General features: G+C 35.9%; 2 protein-coding genes across 8 annotated transcripts in view; both read left to right on the plus strand.

Annotated features, from left to right (window-relative positions):
• LOC104265444 (14-3-3-like protein 2) overlaps window positions 1-1,226 on the plus strand; it is a 3,574-nt gene extending 2,348 nt beyond the window's left edge. Inside the window, exons 5-6 of the mRNA XM_018817366.1 lie at window positions 1-74; window positions 508-1,226. The gene's annotated coding sequence lies outside the window, so the exon portion shown is untranslated. The remainder of the gene's footprint in view (window positions 75-507) is intronic.
• Window positions 1,227-1,722: 496 nt separating this feature from the next.
• Window positions 1,723-20,711, plus strand: part of LOC100175527 (protein-methionine sulfoxide oxidase mical2b) — a 32,036-nt gene continuing 13,047 nt past the window's right edge. For 2 of the 7 annotated variants that reach the window (XM_018817337.2, XM_026840910.1), the window contains exons 1-25: window positions 1,723-1,741; window positions 3,329-3,546; window positions 3,643-3,904; window positions 7,979-8,128; window positions 8,306-8,492; window positions 9,227-9,322; window positions 9,594-9,730; window positions 10,082-10,201; window positions 10,376-10,548; window positions 10,800-10,884; window positions 10,965-11,079; window positions 11,268-11,375; window positions 11,623-11,805; window positions 12,451-12,647; window positions 13,044-13,154; window positions 13,229-13,390; window positions 13,654-13,760; window positions 13,850-14,036; window positions 14,360-14,525; window positions 14,616-14,747; window positions 17,308-17,491; window positions 17,939-18,060; window positions 18,422-18,535; window positions 18,895-18,945; window positions 19,992-20,621. In XM_018817337.2, the coding sequence (XP_018672882.1) occupies window positions 3,461-3,546; window positions 3,643-3,904; window positions 7,979-8,128; window positions 8,306-8,492; window positions 9,227-9,322; window positions 9,594-9,730; window positions 10,082-10,201; window positions 10,376-10,548; window positions 10,800-10,884; window positions 10,965-11,079; window positions 11,268-11,375; window positions 11,623-11,805; window positions 12,451-12,647; window positions 13,044-13,154; window positions 13,229-13,390; window positions 13,654-13,760; window positions 13,850-14,036; window positions 14,360-14,525; window positions 14,616-14,747; window positions 17,308-17,491; window positions 17,939-18,060; window positions 18,422-18,535; window positions 18,895-18,945; window positions 19,992-20,621 (3,865 nt within the window). In that variant the 5' untranslated portion in view covers window positions 1,723-1,741; window positions 3,329-3,460. The remainder of the gene's footprint in view (window positions 1,742-3,328; window positions 3,547-3,642; window positions 3,905-7,978; window positions 8,129-8,305; window positions 8,493-9,226; window positions 9,323-9,593; window positions 9,731-10,081; window positions 10,202-10,375; window positions 10,549-10,799; window positions 10,885-10,964; window positions 11,080-11,267; window positions 11,376-11,622; window positions 11,806-12,450; window positions 12,648-13,043; window positions 13,155-13,228; window positions 13,391-13,653; window positions 13,761-13,849; window positions 14,037-14,359; window positions 14,526-14,615; window positions 14,748-17,307; window positions 17,492-17,938; window positions 18,061-18,421; window positions 18,536-18,894; window positions 18,946-19,991; window positions 20,622-20,711) is intronic. The other 5 variants (XM_026840912.1, XM_026840911.1, XM_026840913.1 and 2 more) reach the window with 5 other exon arrangements.

Consider the following 20,711-nt stretch of genomic DNA (forward strand, 5'->3'; position numbering starts at 1 on the left):
AATTGGACAACTTGAATGAGGAGAGTTATAAGGACAGCACTCTTATTATGCAGCTCCTTCGAGACAATCTAACAGTATGTTTTAAAATATTTTTACTATTTAGTATTGAAGCACAGTAACAAACTCTGTTAATTTGTAATTTATAAAATGGTTATGCGTTACGCCCAGTAACTGCCCAAACCGTGATCTGTTTTTTTTTTCTATTCATGTGAACGCTAACTTCCCCCATTTCGCTTAGTTTCCATTGTAAAAGACAGGCGCACAGTGGTTTTAGCAGGTTTTAGCAATTTATTTCAAAAACTACACCCCTTGTATGATAATTGCTCGACCCAGTAGTGACTTGGCTTGTCTAAATTGTTAGCCACACAAAAATTCCTTAAATGAATAATCAACTTTGTAGCCGGAGAGCTACAGACACAGGTGTTAACTAGTCAGCGTGCATCGGGTGTGTCCAACAACTCTGATTTAACGACTGTCTTTTGCACTCATCCATATACTTGTTTGCAGTTGTGGACTGCAGATCAAGCTGATAATGACCCGCAGTGTGAGGATTAGGTATGCTAGGTACCATTCTACAACAATGTGGGAAGATTCTTCTCATTCAAATCAACCAACTACTTTCATCTTCGCTTTATTCTATCATAAGTACATTTAGCAGTTGGAATGTGTAAGATTTCTTAACATTAGGAGCACAACATGCCCAACTACCACTTGACTGTTCTTTTTTTAAGAGGCTAACAATGTTTGCTGCAGTGACATTTCTTATTTCAACCGCTGTTACACCTTCAACTTCCATAAGCACCATCCAATTTTCTGATGTCAATCTTAAATTGCGACCTTTTCTTTAGCTACAACTATACTCTTACTCTCTGTTTAGACGTGCATGTGTTAAGTTAATGTGATCTTATTAACCAGCAATCAATACTATATCTTATTAACTCAGCGCGAAGCCAGCAGCTACCATGGACAGTATGTTTATATCCGGAAAAAGTATAGTCTCCTAAACTGTTGGTATGTATGTATAGAGCTGTCCCTAGTTAAAAATGCAAAACTTGTAAAACTTAAAATTGGCCAGGAATGGGACATAATGGGCTTTTGTCTTCAGTTAGTTGGTCTTTTGATGTTGTAGAAATGTTTTAACAGTGGCATGGAAATGTGTACAGTAATCCTGGTAATTAAATATATCGTGCGTATGTTGTGTTCAAATAAAACTCTTGTTTTCACAATGTGGATGTGGTAACCTATTGGTAGCTTTATACAAAATTTTTCGGTTAATTTAATTTTCGTTCAGCATTTGCTATTTGTCAGTCATTCCCACACGTATGATTTGTTACATTCTACGACTGGATTTCAGTAAAATGTATACAGTTGGAGGGGAATTAATTTAGCGACTCGTAAACAGACAGGGTAAGACGGGACAGTTAAAAATGTAGTATTAGTCTGGAGACATTTCTTGTCTCATATTTCCAAATATCTATCAGAGTTCATTTATGACGCATTATCAATTATACTTGTCCTCGTTCACACACAAGCCGACCTATTTGGCTGACCCCACCCATTCGTAACGTGTGAAACCGGAAGCATGTATAATCACTGCAGGGCCGCAAAATGTTATATATACTGTTTTAGATATGGAGTTGAGCGAAGCTAACACCTGTTTTGAGATATTGCAGTTTAAGCTATATTCACTTGTACAAATTAACCGTCTTGTAATTGTATATATGTATTCTATTTGAATAAGGCATGTAGAGTACGTTGAATAAGTAGCCATGCCCACTGTTGCAATCTATGTATCGTCAAATACGAATCAACAATAAAGATATACTCAGATACTTCTCGAGTGATTTCAACACAGACTTAACACTGGCCGAGTCTTCCTTATAATCGAGACTAGATATTCCAAAAGGACAATTGGAATTAGACCCTACGAGACTAGGGATATCGTTCCACCTACTACGTCAGGAGACTCGCACGCCGTGACAAATTGAAGCAGAACAACTCCCGAGCGACACCTAGTGGGAGCAACCCACCTCAAACGCTCGGGCTAACTCAACTAATTAATTGCTTAATTGCTTCAAGTCTACGCTTTGAAATTCAAGGTCAAGCGTTTTTTGCCTTGCTCCACTGCTACAATAACATAATATTTACATTATGGTTTTGTATGAGGAATTGTGTTTCACATATTGGGTATATATAGTGCGTCGTGAGAAGACGGGACACTTTTAGTACATAATCTCTTGATACTCTGATCATGTTTTAAACAAACAGATAACAACGGTCTATGTAAGTCGGGAGGATACGGTTTTATAGCTCTAGGATATGTTTTTCTTTACTACCAGTACCAAATGGGACGAACATATAGAACGTAAAAGTGTCAATCACCCCCTACCCTTTATACTGTATTTTTAGAACCTTAATTAGTAAAAATTGTATACTACAACCAAAGAGATTAAAACCAATCTCTTTGCTACTGGTTTTAATCTCTTTGCTACAACTGTATATATAAACTTGTACTAATATAAACTGTTAAAATACCTTATAATATATTTTTTCCACAAATTGGATATTGCAATATTATACTTCGCTCGCAATAGCGCTCGGTCCAAATTCAACTATTGAAACTAATATTTACGACACCGTCTTTCCCCACCCTACTATATGAACACATAAAAGAAGCGGCGCGTTTGACTTTTCCAGGGGCGAAATGTGGAATTTTAATTTTCCGCATGGGTACAACAAAGATCTAAAATTATATTGCGGGCAGCAGATTAAAAACATTCAAACTAAAAAGAGCGGCGCGAGTTGGCTACGATGCGTCCTGTTTAAGGTACGAGCGTGAAAGTGTAACCGGTTGGTGTATCATTGTAGGAGTGTTGTGTATTTAGCAAACATAAACCTGGCCAAGCAGCAGCAGCGCCTTATTTAGTTATGCAAGTATACTTGGTCAAAGGGAAAATTACCAAATTAGAACCACAGTTGCTGTCGTACAGGTCTGTTTTAGGAATTGTAAATATTTACACATTGTTGTTGTAAAGGCAAATCCCTATAAATTGCTGCCAACAGTACATTATGATTCAGACTTCAAGATCTTTATGTTAAAGTCAGCAGCTATGTTACATTTTTAGCACTGAGTATATTACTGTAATGGCAGATTGGAAGTTTTGGTGCTAGTGAAGAATCCTCCCCCCACCTTATTTGCCAACCACTAACCCCTATAACCACTAACCCCCTAACTACCAGCCTATTCTGCTATATACCGGAGGATTCTTCACTAGTGCCGAAGTTTTATATTTGTTTCAAATTTTCTTTAAATTAGTCTTGTTAACAGAAACAATATGGCTGTATTTTAGAAGCACTTAGTTAATAATGCCGGACCAAATTGTAAAGCATTCCATAATTTCGAAACACGGCACCATAGGCTACTAAATCATCATGAACTCATTCATGAAAATTTCTCATAATGGTAATCAACAAAGAAAAGGATACAGGGGGAATTGATAAGAACATTAAAATGACAGCAGAGGATTCAACGAAGCTATTTGAAAAGTAAGTAATATTTATTTAATGCAAATTGTTGATGCTGAGTGTGTAACTGTGTATACCAAATTGACTTCTTAATTTACTTGTGTTAATTTTCGTTAGTTTCGTACAAGCACAAACATGTATTCAAGTGATTTCAACATTCCAAAACCTGTGCGAGGCTGTGGCACTCCAGTATCCTCCAAGTCAATCTTCTTCTTCTGCGCAATGTTCATTTTATCCAAGGTTAAAAAACTCTCTCTCCTCTTCATGGAGAGCAAAGTCACTGTTCGGAAAACTTGACAAGCGTTACTTGTGCAAGGAATATTTTGCAGATCAGAGACTGTACAAAAGTGGAAGCCGGCGTGCCGCTGAAGACCTTAAGGTAATTCAGCCTCTTTTATTTACTTGAGTTCAGTTTGTATTGTTGGTCATATCTGTTTGGCGCCGTTGCCCATTTGGTTAGCGCTGCTGCCTGTAACCCAGAGGTAATAGGGTCAAGGCTCGTCGCTGCTACCACTATGGGCAAATAATTCCTTAAGCAAGACACCCAAAGAAAATTGCTCCAACCCAGTGGTCACTGATAAGTTCTTTATATTGGCAGCCATAAAAAATCATTCATATCTGTTCCCGCCTTTCTGGTTGAATAAGAGTAGTGTAAATTTTGTTGATATATATGTTTTGACTGTCAGTTTCATTTTGCTCCAAAAGTATATTTTGGTTCGTAACTTCGTACCAGAACTTGCATAAAGAATTACACATGCTTTGACTCTTCGCTTTTATAGCTGCTCTAGGAAGTAGGTATCCTCATTACTTAATATATAGTGTGGTAACTATGGTTAAAACTTTGGAGTTTAAAAAATCTGGTTTCAGTTTGTGGTAAACTAGTGACAAATAAATTGTTTGTAATATGCTAGTTGCCTGTGAGATCTAGCAATGCCTGAACTTTTGCGAACTGTCGTACTAAGAGAGGTGGGTGGCAGACTGGCAGATAATGAAACTGTCCAAGTTAACTCTGACTTGAATACCAGGGCCAATGGTATGCCTTGCCGCAAGATCTTAGTCTAACCCATACTAGAATAGTATGTTTTCTTTAGGACCTTTTTTAAGTGAAAACATAGATTACTGATAAGATTATTAGCTTTTAGTATAGTACTATGGGGGAATATAGGACACCTTTAGCACAGAATATCCAAACACCCTGAGTGTGTTATAAACCATTACCAACGCATTTGAGAGTCGTGCGGCTGTAGTTTTATATTTCTTTGAATGTTCTTTGTTTACTTTCCAAATGGGACGAGAAAATAGAATGAAAAGGTGTCCCATCTTTCCCTACCCTTCTATATGTCTTTATTAAAAGATATTAACTGCTTTAGATTCAAGCTATTTGAAGCGTTTATACAATACGTGTTTGTATTTAGTATTAGAATTTCACAAGAAGTTATGTTTTAAATAGTATGGTCTTCAGATGTTCTTTTAATAACAATAAACATTTGTGTTTGTAACATTACATGCGGCAGTCTGACGCGTATTGGTCATTGTTTCGTCATAACATGTCACTTTTGTTTAGCGACGCGTAAGTACAAAGCATGTTGCTTTCAGTTCTTGCCAAACGAGGTTGCGGTGTATTTGTTAACTCGCCTCACGGCACCAATTGCTCGTGTTTCGTCTGCTACATAAACTTAAAAGTGATATAACCGTGTTTAAATACAGCCTTGTATAAACGTGTGACAAACCGATTGTAATCTCCAGACAAACAAGACTAGACTCCTATGATATAATTGCGTGATACTGTGACCAATCTTGTTTACGAAGTATGACGCACTTTTCCAAGACCTCGGGAACCCGAATAGTGTTGTACGTATTCTCGTGCGTATTTCGAACTTTCTCCTAACTTCTCGTGTGCACTACCCGTTTACGAACGCACGTGATCCGTGGAGGGCCATCTATCTATTTTAAAGCCTCCCATAAATAAGTTTTGCACACGAACAAGTTATATAAACCAGAAAATGAGCCCAGAACTAGAAGATCTTACATAATAATAATACAAAATAAATGTAATTGTCAAAAGTTTTGTTTGATTTCTGCCTGTATTGACTATTAACGTGTAGTGTATTGACGTCTTTCTATAAATGTAACTTTAAAGAGAAGGATCTAATTATAATAAACAGCAAGGTCTATATATAAACAACAAGCTACGGTTTACAAAGTTACACCCACTACTGCGTCACACCTAGCTACGTATCTTTATTATCAGCGGTAGTTTCTAGATGTTTAGGCCCGTTGGGAAGGCCATGGGAATTACACTACCCACCAGTGTGACTAGTCAGTCCAAACCATGGTCATTCGTATGCCTCGTAATGTTGCATTTTTTGTATACGTTTTTTTTACGTTTTCGCCGTTTTTTTTTTATCTGGGAAGTGGCAAATGTCAAGCCAGCCAGAGGCGTGATCGCGCTAACATTTAAGAAAACACGACGATACTGTACACAAGTCCTTACTCATGGTTATTGCTGACGAAATTAACAAAGTGAATGTGGAGTCGAAGTGATTACCACTACAAACATAACAGTTTATATTGCGTGATGTACATACTGCACACTCAGCGTGAATAACAGCTGAATAAACATGTTCATCTGCTGTGCACAGTAAGATGTTGCAAGTTCATTCGGCTTATTGAACGTGATTGTGAAATCAGGTATACTGTGGTTATAGCTGTAACGTCGCCCAAGCGCCTCCACAGTTACATCTTCTCTTTTGGTATGGGTTGAGCTAGGCCGCAAACAAGTTTTGGGGCAAATTTTGACACTCGAATCGGCACACTTTATTGCCTTTACTGCAAGATCGCACAGAAAGGTTTTATGTTAACACTAAATACGCGTGTTAGCTTCCAAAACATTTTTTCATGGAACAATATTACTTTGTCAGAACGATTTATTGCCCTCGTCGTTTTAACGAATGTCGATATATGGTTACACGACGCGCCAAACAATTACACTATCGTAATTACTGTATTGAATTCATTCTATTAACTGGCTTTATAATTTAGGCTCCCGTCGCCGACGTCTCATTTTACAATCGTGTCAATTTTAATCAGTGTCACTTTACCGCAATCGATCGTCAGCTGATAATTACCAAAATGAAATGTTTTTAAAATACGCATCTGTCCACGTTTTTTTGCGTTTATTTAAAGTGTAGCCAAACGTAACATAAATCGTCATCTTGTGCTCGTTTATTTTCTGCGAAATTCTTCCTCTGCGGTCTATTTCTACCGCTGCGTTTGTACTGCGTACCTGCTCGGTCGACGTCGAACATCTATTGTGCAATGGTTTGGGAAATTTCCCAGTATATTATCAATAATCAATACAATAGGTGTTCGTTTTAGACCTTATACTAGCGGCAGGCAATCGAATTACCGACACACGCGACACGCTACTTGTTAAAGCTAATTGTTAGTTGTCGTTGTATTAGTTAACTGCAGTATTCTATAAACCATTCTAAACAATAATAACTATCAATAAAATATATTGTCAGTCTCCTTCAACTTTTAACCACCACTCAAAACAATTGTTCAAGTATTAGCTACAGCTAGTGTGGATATCATTCAATAATTTAGGATATGTTAATATTGGCACATATGGCTCTACATATCTAACCTATTATGTTACCTTTTTGTTGGCTGTTTATTTTTTTTTTGCATAATTAATTTAATTTTAAATATTTGTGATTGTTTGAAATAATGAATTATATATATAGTGACAGTGTACATTATATGAATATTTCATTCAATCTTTGCATAAACCAAGCAGAAATTGCTGCAACTGCTGGTCCTATTCAAAGCCTTGAAATAAAAAAAAATAATTAGATTTCTAAAGTATTAGTAATTTTATTACTCCCAAGGTTGTGAAAATGACTTCACTATTGTTCATTAACGTCCAGCTTTAAATAATTAAGAGTTTGCTAAAGTTTAAGTTTACCATATATAGTGTCTACCAGTATTCCAGTAAGCGTGTAATATCACTAATTTGACTTAACCTGTTAATTATTGTACAACACATTTACACATATATGGAATACAGCAATGTTTGTAAATATGTTATGTTTGCACTAAATTGCATTACCCCTCCAGACCTCCTTTTCTCATATACCATGTGTTTAAATGGAAACCAACAAACCATATTTGGTGAAAGCCCTTCTGGTGTAACCACAATGTGTGTCAATGGCTCTGTGTAAATTGTGACACTGTGCAAACAGTATTCAACTAGTTTGCTTAGCACACCTGTCTTTGTGCATGGGAAAACTTAACCCCCTTTCATTAATTTATTTAAAAGAAAATTGCACCTGAATGTACTGGCCCACTGCTAAAGGAAATGTTCTTATTTATTTATTTCCCAAACTTCAAATGTCAAAACTATATTATTAGTAACAGCAACACATGTAAATGAGAAATGATTTTTCAGGTCCTTATTATTGGAGCTGGGCCATGTGGTCTCCGAACAGCAATTGAGATGGCATGTCTTGGTGCAAAGACAGTAGTTGTTGAGAAACGTGATACATTTTCAAGAAATAATGTTCTTCACCTGTGGCCTTATATTATTACTGATTTAAAGGTCTGTCACTTATAGATTTTGTGAACTTGGTAAATGTCATTAACACTACAACACAGCAGTTTAAATAAGTTAAATTACATTTTAGAAAATAATTTCTCTATTTTTACTATACCAGGCAACTAAAAGTATATATACTACTGGCAGAATATGTTTCAATAATTTGTTCATTTTCTACAGACATTGGGAGCAAAGAAGTTTTACGGAAAGTTTTGCGCTGGTGCTATTGACCACATTTCCATTCGTCAGCTTCAGCTGATATTGCTCAAGATTGCACTGATCCTTGGCGTTGAGGTGGTGTTCAATGTTTCCTTCGAAGGCTTGTGTCCGCCCACGCAAACTGAAGCAAGCCAGACAGCCAACAAAGGTAGAACATATCCATCAACATGTTGTTTACTAATGCTTTGCAAAAGTTTTACCGCTTAAACTTTGTTATTTTCAAAGTACTTAGTGCCATGCAATGTTCAAATTACATGCAATGTTCGAATTCAAATTATTTATTGCACAAAAAGCATATTTTCTTTACCACATGTACAAAATGGAAAAGTGGACTTTATTTAAAAAAGTTTCTTACATCACAAAACTTTAATGTCAGTCTATTTGAACTTTGTTGCCCACATTAAATGCACTAAAAAATGATTTCCACAACCTGCATTTTTCTCATTATCATGTTGATTAGGCATTTGTGTGTTAGGTTATTTTGAACTTGTGTAAGTCATGCAATAATACTTCACTCATCCTTGACTTCCACTTGTATGTGTAGCCTCCCCCTCCTAAGTTTAAACTTGAACTTGATATGAGTAGAATTCTGTGTGGATATTTGACTGCTTAATCATTTATTCTTATTATCACATATATATTTGTTAAATATTTAATCCTTTGAAAAAAAATTATATAACTTGGATATTTTAAATCATATTCCTTAGATTTTTAAATCAATCAATAACACTGTTTAGCATTTTTAAGTAAAACATTTTTCTTTAATAATAGACCCCTTTTTTACGCAAAACACGGCCTTTTGCACCTTGTTTGAGATACTCTAGTATAGTGAGAAATAACTAAACATGCAGTAAGACTTTTTGTTATCATGCTGAAACACAGGCTGGACTGCGAGGGTCTCACCAAGCAACCACAGCCTGAGGAACTATGAGTTTGATGTTGTTGTGGGTGCAGACGGGAAGAGGAACACTTTACAAGGTAACTCACTAATCAATGTTAAGCTGAAACACTCAAGTAACTTAAGTGGAACTAAATTGCGTCATTCTGGTTTTGAAAATGGCTGGCCTTCCCTAAAGCCCGAAATTTCCACACTAATGAATTATTTAGTAGCTGCATTTTAATAAGCAAGACAAACTAACTAGGGCTGGGTTTGGAGAGTTTACTTGTTGATCATTTAAATAATGGGTCACAATGATGGACCTATACTTCAGCACTATATTTTTCAAATACTTTTGACATTATAATTAAGGCTTCAAGCGGAAGGAGTTTCGAGGCAAGCTAGCAATTGGATTAACCGTAAACTTTATCAACCGCCACACAACTGCTGAGGCAAAAGTTGAAGAAATAAGTGGAGTTGCTTACATCTTCAACCAACAGTTTTTTAAAGTATGTTAATTTACACTCGAATCCATATTTTATACATACATTGCTTTTAATAATGTTTTGCAATCCTTAATTTAATGATGTTGGTTGACTGGTAGCAGTAATTATGATTTTGGACAAACTGGAATTTATTGGCGTGCTCACTACATTTTTTGAATGATTCCAAAAAGTAAAGATGAAACTAACAATTTTTCTAGTAAAAGACACACCTTTTTGACCTAAAACACGCCCGTTTTAACCTTGTTTTAGATAAAACAAAGAACTAATTTTACTATTTCGAGCCAGATAAAGTTTCTTAAGTCCCAATTGCCTTTGTATGAAAGGTGATATATCAATTACACGTTACATATGCAGGATCTACAAAGTGAGACGGGTATTGATCTTGAAAACATTGTTTATTACAAAGGAGAGACTCACTACTTCGTTATGACAGCAAAGAAACACAGTCTCGTCTCTAAAGGTGTTTTAAAGCAGGTACAGCTTTCTTTCAATGTCTCTTTTCAACGAAGCAAACTATATATATATATGAAAATTACATGTTTAAGGACATTTAAGACAATAATATTACCATAATGGATATGCTATGTATAATATATACCAGCAACATAGTTTACAAACAAAAAGTTTCTAACACCATTTCCCCTAAAGGATTATGACAACACAAACGAACTGCTGTGTTATAACAACATTGATCAAGAAGAACTGATGAAATATGCAAAAGAGGCAGCAGATTTCTCCACCAGACATCAACTGCCCCACTTAGACTTTGCTATCAATCAATACGGACAATCTGATATCGCACTGTTTGATTTTACGTGCATGTAAGTGCAGTTTGTTTATCTATTCTTATTTTAGTTTTATTTCCATACAAGTGTGCATAGATTGTCCAGTATTTTTTACACAAAATCTCTATGTAATTGTGATTAGAACATTACTCTTTAAAGCTTTTAATTTGTTGAAATATATTAAAAATGTTCTGAGGCTGTTGTCCCTTTCTGTGCAAACAGAGCTAACCTAGTTTGTGTATTAATAAAATTAAACCTGTTTGTAATGATACCGCATTTAAAACAAGGTACGCAGCTGAGAACGCAGCTTTATTCCGTGAAACATACAGACAAAAACTACTCTGCTGCCTGGTTGGTGACAGTCTGCTTGAGGTAACTAACAACCACTTTTAACTAACAAACCAGTTTTAGCAATTTTAAAAACTCAAACCCTGTTTGCAATTTTATTACAGCCATTTTGGCCTATGGGTACAGGGTGTGCGCGAGGTTTCCTTGCAGCATTTGATCTTGTGTGGATGACCAAGCAGCTTGCTTTGAAGAGAAAGTGTTCAAACTATGATCCAAATGGTAACAAAGTAACATGATCTGTAACTATGTTTACAAAGCAAATAGGTTCACAGCACAAATAATAGCATACTAGAGTTCTGGCCTTTATTTTTAAACATACATTTCCATTTGCAATTCTGCTTCATTTATCCAAATTTAGATTGAAATGACCTTTGGTGCAATAAAATATGATCCACCTTACTTTGCAGATAATAAAGTTGAGTTGGCTGTTCTTGCTGAGCGAGAGTCAATCTACAGGGTGTTGCATCAAACTACACCACAAAATACAATGAAAAATCATCAGGATTACACCATAGGTATAATTAATATCCTATCTTCTGCATTTGTTTAACATAGGTTACTAAAATTCTGTTAAATTTAAACACCTCTTTTTAACCAGTAGGTATGATATGATACTTTTTTCTTAACATAATACCCAACATGTAAACACTGTAAAAATAAGGAACCTATTATCTTTACTCTTAAGTTATAAATACTAATTCAATTATTAATTGTAAGCAGTCACTCCTCTCAAATCAAATACTAATTCGTTTCAACCTTCAGCTCCAAGCACAAGATATGCAAATCTCAACTTAAAGGCGGTCACTCCTTCCCAAGTCAAGCCACTGTATATTAGTGACCAGCCTATCAACGATGAGTTGGATATAGTTGATACTGAAGCAACACCCATGGTTGTTGACCTTGTTGAACCACCAAATGTTCACAAAAGTTTTTTAACCAGAAAAGGTCAGCTTAATGTCAATGTAACTGTAGATGTAATATTGCAAGTTGTAGCGATTGCAGAAACTTTGTTACATTGAGTCTTGTTTTGTGCAGAATTGATTACACAGTGGAAATTTTTAGTATTTTCAAAACAAAAATTATTAGTTTTTTACATATAGTATTATTTCAATCAAGCTGTTACACACTTTTATAAAATGAGTATTGGACAAAGCAAAATGACCAATTAAAGAGGAACTGAAGTCAAATTTTATAACTGGTGTACTCTTGTACAGATAGTCTTACTGGGATAAATCTATGATTCCAATTGTTTATTCAAAACACCACCGTTTGAAATGGCTGGTGAAAGCCTTGCTTACATTCAGATGTGTAACATTGCCATAATTTAATATTGTGTAAAATAAACAATAGCATGCATGATGTGCTTGCTATTTTATGCCTAGGCTATCCATTACTTTTTAGGCTATCCATTACATTACTGGTGCGATAGCGTATCGTTTTGAGCTTAGCAATTGAAGTTGTAGATTCAAAATTTGACTTTAGTTTCCAAGTGTTTACATTTGAAATCTAAAGAACCACTATTAACTGTAAATAAGCTACTAGTTTACACACACATACACACACCTATTTATATACTTATTCTATTCGCAGTATCCATGGTGCGCCCATCCAAGTTGCTATCGTGGTGCCAAAAGATGACCGAAGGTTACCCCGGGGTAGAGGTCAACGACCTCACCTCATCTTGGAGAAATGGGTTAGCTTTATGTGCAATTGTGCATCGTTATCGACCGGATCTTATCGAATGGAGTCAACTAACCCACACCAATATTCAAACCAACAATCAACTGGTTTGTACTTGATACTGAAAAGATTATATGTATCTTTTACACCCTGCATGTTAGGGTAATGTGCCCATTATCTGCCTAAATCTTAGATCCCATGGCCTGACACGCCTAAGGGATCCCACCCACAAAAAATAGAGTAAAATAGTACGTTATGTGTATTTGAGTAATTGTGTTTACCTGTGCTTGTTGTATTGGGTCAATTAAGGTTTTTGTCATGAGCCCAATGTAGCCCGCGCCAGATTATATGTTGGTAAAGATCAAACAATTAAACAATGAATATTGTTTGCACTGATTCTTAAAAGGCAGTTTCACGATGTTGACTACAATAAAGCTGGTTTCAAATCTGTTTGTTGTTTACTACATGTTTACCAATAAAGCCTTCAACCAGGTGTATTGCAGGCATTTGACGCAGCCGAACAACATCTTGGCATTTCTCCTGTGATGACCGGCAAAGAAATGGCTGAAAAACCAGAAGTCGATCATCTTATGATGCTCACTTACATTTCACAGGTAAATTTACCATCCATATCTAGGTGTTTTCAATTTATGATGTGCAGTACATAATAAATGTCGTTTTTCTTCAGTTTTATGAAGTTTTTAAGAACGAGAAACCTTCCGATCTCAAGTCAAATGTCAACGCAGAAAGTGGGGAAGTCCCTACCACCCCAACAAGCCCCAGCGGGTTAAGCTCCACATCACCCTTCGGACTAATCACTCGACTTCTTTCGAAAAAGAGATCTTTGCATGTTAGTAACCACCGTCATCTTGCTTATGAACTATGCACTAAAACCCCAGTGCTCAACACTGTGTATTACACCTATGTTCTCGTCAAATTCCTTCGTTCTGAACTATCGCAATAAACTTCTTCCTTTCATTTGTTGCGTAATTATAGATGTAGGACATCGCAACATTTGATTTAAAAGTTTTTGTGTCTTTTATGGCAAATACCATGCAAAACCCAGTGTGTGGCAATGTTCTGGGTGTTTGTTAAGCTTGTATTGGTATTTAGGACAACCAAGAAAAGACTGGAAAGAAAAAGAAGTTTACCGGTCCATTCCACAAAAAGAAAACCAATTCCCCTGAACCTGAGGTGGTACAGAACAAAGAGAACCAAAGGTATGGAACAAATGAACACAAGTTTACTATTTATATAATTTATAAACCATTGTAGTATTAGTCACCAATGTAAGTTTATGCAACCATAGCACTGCGAGAAAAGATGTGATAACAGTTGGAGGCACTGATGTTAAACTACGACCTAAAACATCGACTTCCGATTCAAAGTTGGTGAGCGATCGTGCCAGCAACAGGATCAGCGCGTTGTCAAATCAACTCATTTCACAATGGCAACAAAATGGATCTGAAACACGAAGTAACCCCAAACACAACCTGGTATGTTGATAAAGTAGGATGGGGGAAAATGGAACACTTATTAACTATTTCCTCGTCCCATTTGGTAGTAAACAAAGAACATTCAAAGAATTATAAAACTATATCTTCACAACCCCCATAAACTGTTGTTAGTTGTTTAAAAAACAATCAGAATATTTGGATATTATGTGATAAATGTGTGACATCTTCCCCCACAGTATTATACTGTTTGGTATATTCCTTAATGTTTAAACCAATTTGATGGCTTACGCAACACTAACTGTATTTATGAGTTGGTTTCTTGTATAATATTATGATGTGTAACAGTTTGTATAATTTTGCAGACTCCCAAACCATCTGCAAGTGATAAATGTTATTTCTGTGACCGACGCGTGTACATCGTTGAAAGGTTGAGTGCTGAAGGTTTTTTCTTCCATAGACAGTGCTTCGTATGTACTCACTGTGGTGTGACCCTCAGACGTGGTGGATATGAATTCGACAAAGAATCAGGTGCATAAAAAATATCAAACGTTTTCTTAATTGATAAAAAAATTCAAGTTTACTCATGATGCAACAGAAAAATAAGTAGCTTTTTTGCAGGAAAATTCTATTGCCGGGCTCACTACTTCGCTCATTCTGAAAACTTTAAAATGGCCGCTGCAAAACCGCAAAAGCAAGCTGTGCGCAAATCAAGTGAATCTGATGATAAGATAACACCGCTACCAAGTGATGGTAAGAGTAACTTGAAAGTTTGCATGGTTTGTATGTAATGTCATTCTCAAACCTCCAAAACACTTTGTAACTCAAACTATGTCATGACTTGAAGTATCAAACACGCATGTGTGTGGAAATTGTGCACTTAAATGTTGTAATTGACTAATTTTTAATTAATTAGTTAAGTTAATAGTAATTTGCACACTTAGCTATCACTAGAAGCACCATCATGCATGAATTGTTAATCTTACTCACGAAGGTATAGCAAGGAAATGGGTTCACTGCATAATTATCGTGATGGTGACTTTCATCACGTTACTTTCTCAAAAAAGTCTTGAGGTGTTGAACATAACATGGAAGACTCTCTCTCAATTGTGGAAGAAGAAATCGACAGTTAAGAACAATGATGATGTTGGTTTACAAACAGATGAGCCAAGCAGAGGATCCTACAATGCCCATCCTCCTGTTGATGTAAAATCCTCTCCTACTGATGGTTTTTCCGCAAAAAATTGGAAGTATAGAAATACACGCACACATAAATATGAAGTGAGCAACCTGAAGAGATGTTATTCTACTCTAGATGTTTCAAAGTTTCAAGATTCATTCATGAAACGATCCGGTTCCACAAGATCTTTATCCAAGCGGCCAATCTTTACTGCAAACATAGCTACGACCAGCAGTACCTTGACTGAAGCAGCCAAATCACCACACCCACATTCGAATGACGAAGATGAAACTTTAGTTGTTCCTTCACCACAGAATCAAGCTAAGGAACCAAATCAATTCTACCAAAACATCCTGAACCAAATATTTTCATTTTACTATCATGGCCTGTTCTTTGATTGGTTCCTCTTTCCCGTGATATCTCTCACGGTGCTCATGCAGCATCATGAAACATTCACGTGCATAACTTCAGGCTTCTAACTCATGAACCATGTTTCTCACAAAAAAGATTGTTTCTTACAAAAATAGATCAGATTGAAAGTTTTATATTTTGTTTGTACCATAGTACAGTAAACTACTGCCTATTGTTTAAAAAGTGAATTTAATAATTTTTGCCTTTCTAACTATACACCACTGTGATAATCATGTGTAAATTTTAATTCGTGCAATCCAACGCAAAACTTTTGTACATATATTGTAATAGACAATTTAATGTTCCTATTTACAAGTGTTACACCATTTTCTTTCTACACAAGTTCACTGTTGTGTGCAAAGTGATTCTTCCTATTCTGTATCCACAACATTAAGTTTCTGATGCTTTTCTATTATATTTAAATAACGTACCAAATTTATAAAAATCGTGTTCTGTTTATTTTTAGTTCAAGTTTAACTTCTCAGTATAATACACTTTTGATAGGCATTGTATTAATTATATGTCTGTATTAATTAATAAGCATTTTATTACATGTAATAGGCGTTGTATAGATTGTTACATTGTTAAGCATGAAATGTTGGTAGCACATAGTGTATTATATCCTTGTTGCATTTGGCATTGTGAAGTCATAAACGTTAAATTAATTTGTCACTGATAATTGCATGGTCTGTCTTGTGTGTCACTTGTAATTTGATCGCACGATTTAGATTGGTATCAACCTCTGCCTTGAGGCAACTAACCATACAAAGTGAGTCACACGATTCTGATGACACCGATTTGCGATTTGTTTTGCTATATTTAATATTTTGATATTAACAATGCACTCCTTTAATCAGAATTAACATTTAATCATTCATCTTGCTTAGCTGTGTGATTGACAGCTTTCTGTAATATAATTAGCTTATTTTCATGAATTCATTGTTGCAAAGGCTGTTAATCAATGTAATTTTATAATGTTGCTTATATAGTTGGTGGCGTGTGATTAAAAGTGGATGGTCCACTTGTTGTAATAAACAACCATGGTTTCAATTAGTCATATCATTCGCTGATTTTTAGTTTAAAGGTCATTCTGCATTATAAATATACATCTTTGTAACCATATCCCAACTTCTATTGAATTTAGCATCGAATTAACATTTTGTAATCGGACCCTTGTCTATTCACGCGTGGCTATCGTGTCACAAGACAGGGAGACGCTTTTAATGAAAGGAGGAAAATGCTGAGATTATCCGGTTACTCTCCTTATATAACTTTAATTACACGGCTTATGTAGGTGATGTGGTGTTCTGTCATAGATGATTGGCATTGTATAATCACAATGTGTTTTAAATCCTGTGTTGTCCCGTACAATTCTTTTCTCTTAATTTTACCCACAGTTCCATGCCTGCCTCGTGATTGGTCAATTTCACCTCATATCTTATTTCTGTTCCCTTCTTCCCTTTTGTAGCATTCTCTTCATACAGGAAGCAATGATGTCATACGCACATGCGTTCGATTGCTGTACCAATAGCGCGCGACATGACAAAAATTTGAAAATTCAATGCATGCTTGTTTATGTTTCTTCAGTTTAATTTTCCCGAAACTACACGTTTATATCCCATTTTCACTAGAAAAGTATTTTAAGCTGGCCCTGGACTAACATTTTACGTTATTTTGGCATACTGGAATCTATCCAAATAAAGTTTGTATTCCTTTTTGAAGGTGTGAAACTGTTGAAACCAATTCAAGCTGGTTCTTACCGAACACCAGAGCGAATTGAGCTCGAAAACATTCACCACTTTATGCTTAACGACCAACAAGAGCTTTCCGAAGAAGCGGTAAACAAACACAATCTGAGTGGCACATACGACAAAAGCAATGTTGCTGCTGATAGTGAATACATGAGGTTAGTAGGTACAGTTGCACATTATACATACTGTATACAATATATATGATATCGTTGAAGCATTGAACTATCCTTAATGGCTATTGTTGTATGTTATTTTTTATAGCTATTTTGTTTATCAGTGCTTTTAAATCATAGTCGTTTTAACTTTATCCACAATACTGAAAGCAATCATACAAGTTTAACCAATCATACCAGTTTATAAAGGTTTAAAATAATCCAAATTATTATATAGTATTGAAGGGTAAGATGGGACAGTTAGCACATAATTTCCAAATATCCTGATCGTCTTTTAAGCAATTAAAACTGTCTATGGAAGTCGTAAGGATACTGTTTTATAATTCCTTGAATGTTCTTTGTTTACTACCAAATGCAATGAAAAAGTAGAATAAAAGGGTGTCCCATCTTCCCCCACCCTACTATAATTAAAAAAACATTTTTTTTTAGTGACTCCTCTGATGAGGACATAGATTGGGAGGCGGTGTTGAAAGAAGCGATGCAGGATCATGATCCGAGTGAGAGCGAGATTGACAGCGATGACGATCGAGATTACGACACTTCATCCAGAGGTATGAACCAAACATTTTAATTTTTTGCACACATGCAAGGCATTGTACCAGCAGAATTTATTGTAAAGATATTGGTCTGACTTAATGTTTGGTATCAAATTTTACAAGTGTGATGCCCTAATTTCTCTGAATTTTTTAGAACAATGTTTTGTTTGTGATGCAGTGTGTTTGATTACTTGCAATGTGGTTTTATAAACAGATACATGTATTGCCAAAATTGTTACTTTAATTTGCATGTAGTAAGAACTTAAAGAAGTCGTTTACAAAAATATTATTGTTACACTTTCTGATCAATCAGTGTTGGTTATTCTATCATAATTTACTATGAAACAATTTGTAATTTAAAAAAAAATGGCAAAAGGTTCTTGTCTGCACAATATCACTACTTTATCGTACTTGGAGGAGTCTTACCTCAACCAATCAGTGAACAGTGTTTGTGATGAAACAATGGCAGATATAACGGACGAATCAGAAGGTAGAATGACTTTGCATCATGTTGAGGCTCTGGTGCTTGGAAATTAACCTCTTCCACTAACAAACGCTGTTGTTCGTAAAACTAACAATTCACACTTCTTTGCTTAAGCATGGGCAAGAAATGTCAGGATTTTGAGATCGCTCTCACTTTGCGCACTTCTGCTTCTTTTTGAAGACCAACTTCTTGTTTCTCCCACTGGTGTTTTCTAGTCACCTTTAGCACTGTGTTCTATTGGTGAATGCGTCACAACAGTTACTTAATTCATATTAGATATGTACTTGTTATCGCACTTAATGCTTGTAAATAGGTATAAATATTATTATTTCTAATTTTGTCCCTGTTTTGCTTATTTCTTGCAGATGAATGTGAAGAAAAAGTTCTTAAATCCAACTTATCGCCAGTGGCTGAAGGTAAATCTCACCAAGTGCATAGAATTATCACCACATAAACCATGCATATTCATTAGTAACCCAAAAATTTCAATCTTTGAATTCTGTCTTTGTGCCATAGTAGTGTCATAGGATTAGGATTAGTTTGTTTGCAGTGACTTCTTAGCATTGTCACACTTGTGAAAATCAGTGTTCCAAGGATTAAGCTCTTCCTGATTTCCTGTATTGCTTCCTAGTTATCTTGCTAGTGCATGCCTAGTTATTATAATGTGCCAAGTTATAAAATTGTTCTCTATATATTTCATAAGTGTAGTAGAGTGGGGGAAGATGGGACAACTTTTCATTCTATTTTCTTGTTCCATTTGGTTGTAAACAAAGAACACTCAAAGAATCATATGCTCACGACTTTCGTAGACTGTTGTTAATTGTTTAAAACACGATTCGGATGTTTGGTTATTATGTGCTAAAGGTGTCCCATCTGACCCCACAGTACCATATATACTAAACTTTGGGAACATGAAGACATATATTATTATGCTTGGTGAAAACTTGGGTTGATATTACATTTGAACCATGCTGTTATAAACTGTAATGTGGTATACATTGTAGTTATGTTGTATTCAATCTACAACTCGCATAAACATGGTTTTAATCCTTAAGTTGGAATAATTATCTGTCTACTGTCTGTATGCACAGTGCACTGTCAGACAGGAAATTTGGGGTAGGATTACAGCGTGTTGGTTTGCCACTTGGTTGTGTTGATTGATTGGATTTCCTCCGTAAAGAGCGAACAATTGCGCTCGTGGTCCAGGAAGTGAACCATATGTCTCACGAAGCTATGGTGCACCGTTCTCTCAGTGTGTCCTGTTACTTTATCTAGCTGCTATGTGCTGAAGTTGTTTGCAAACATTGCGATTTTGTTTTGATGACAGTGAGTGTGTGAGTTAGTGTTAATATGGAAGTTGTTTCAAAGTTGCCTTCCACGCTTGTTGATATGCTAAATGCCAGCTCTCGTTTCTGCCAGCAGGAATCAAAGCAATATTCAAGCAACTTTTTGTTGTGTCCAGATGATGAGCAACCATTCAGCAATGATCTAAATGATGACGGGCCAGAAAAGATGGCAGATTATCAAAAGGAGCAAGAGGATGAAATCAAATCTCCTGAAGAGAAAAAGTCGTCAAGTGCCGAATCTTCATCAAATGGTGAAAACAGCATGGCCACAGTTGACTTTGGTTCAGAAGAGGAAGAGATTGAGATAAATGGAGAACCTCATAGCATTACCAATGGAGAATCTGTTAAACCTTTGCAAAGAACTTTACCTCGTTCATGCAGGGACTCCAAGTTAAATCTGGTTAGCGATAATAGTTTTGAGGATTTATTTCAAAGCGTTGAAGTTGAAAGTGATCAGCCAAACGATCCGGAGACACCAGAAGAATGCCTTTTCCTCTCCATCTCTGAGATGAAACTGCATAGCCAAAAGTTTAACCTTGAACTGACACCCCAAAAGTGCAGAGTCAACTACATTCCCAAGAAGGAGTTGTCAGTTATATCTGGCAATCACAGTGATGCCGGTCACGATTCAGATGGTGTTTCATCAACATACGATGCTGTGCACGTTTGGTTGTCCGGTTGTCTTAAACTTGACTCTGCAAGTGACAGTGAACAGAAGCCAGCAACAAATGGATTGAAAGGACTAGGTGAGACAGCTGGTCTTCTCTACTGCTTATATAAAGGTTTTTGGGTGGTTTTGGCAGCAAATGTTCGTTTCAAGCTTTGGTGTTTTAAAC

The sequence above is a fragment of the Ciona intestinalis genome, chromosome 2 (assembly GCF_000224145.3).
Source record: "Ciona intestinalis chromosome 2, KH, whole genome shotgun sequence".
NCBI classification, from domain to species: domain Eukaryota; kingdom Metazoa; phylum Chordata; class Ascidiacea; order Phlebobranchia; family Cionidae; genus Ciona; species Ciona intestinalis.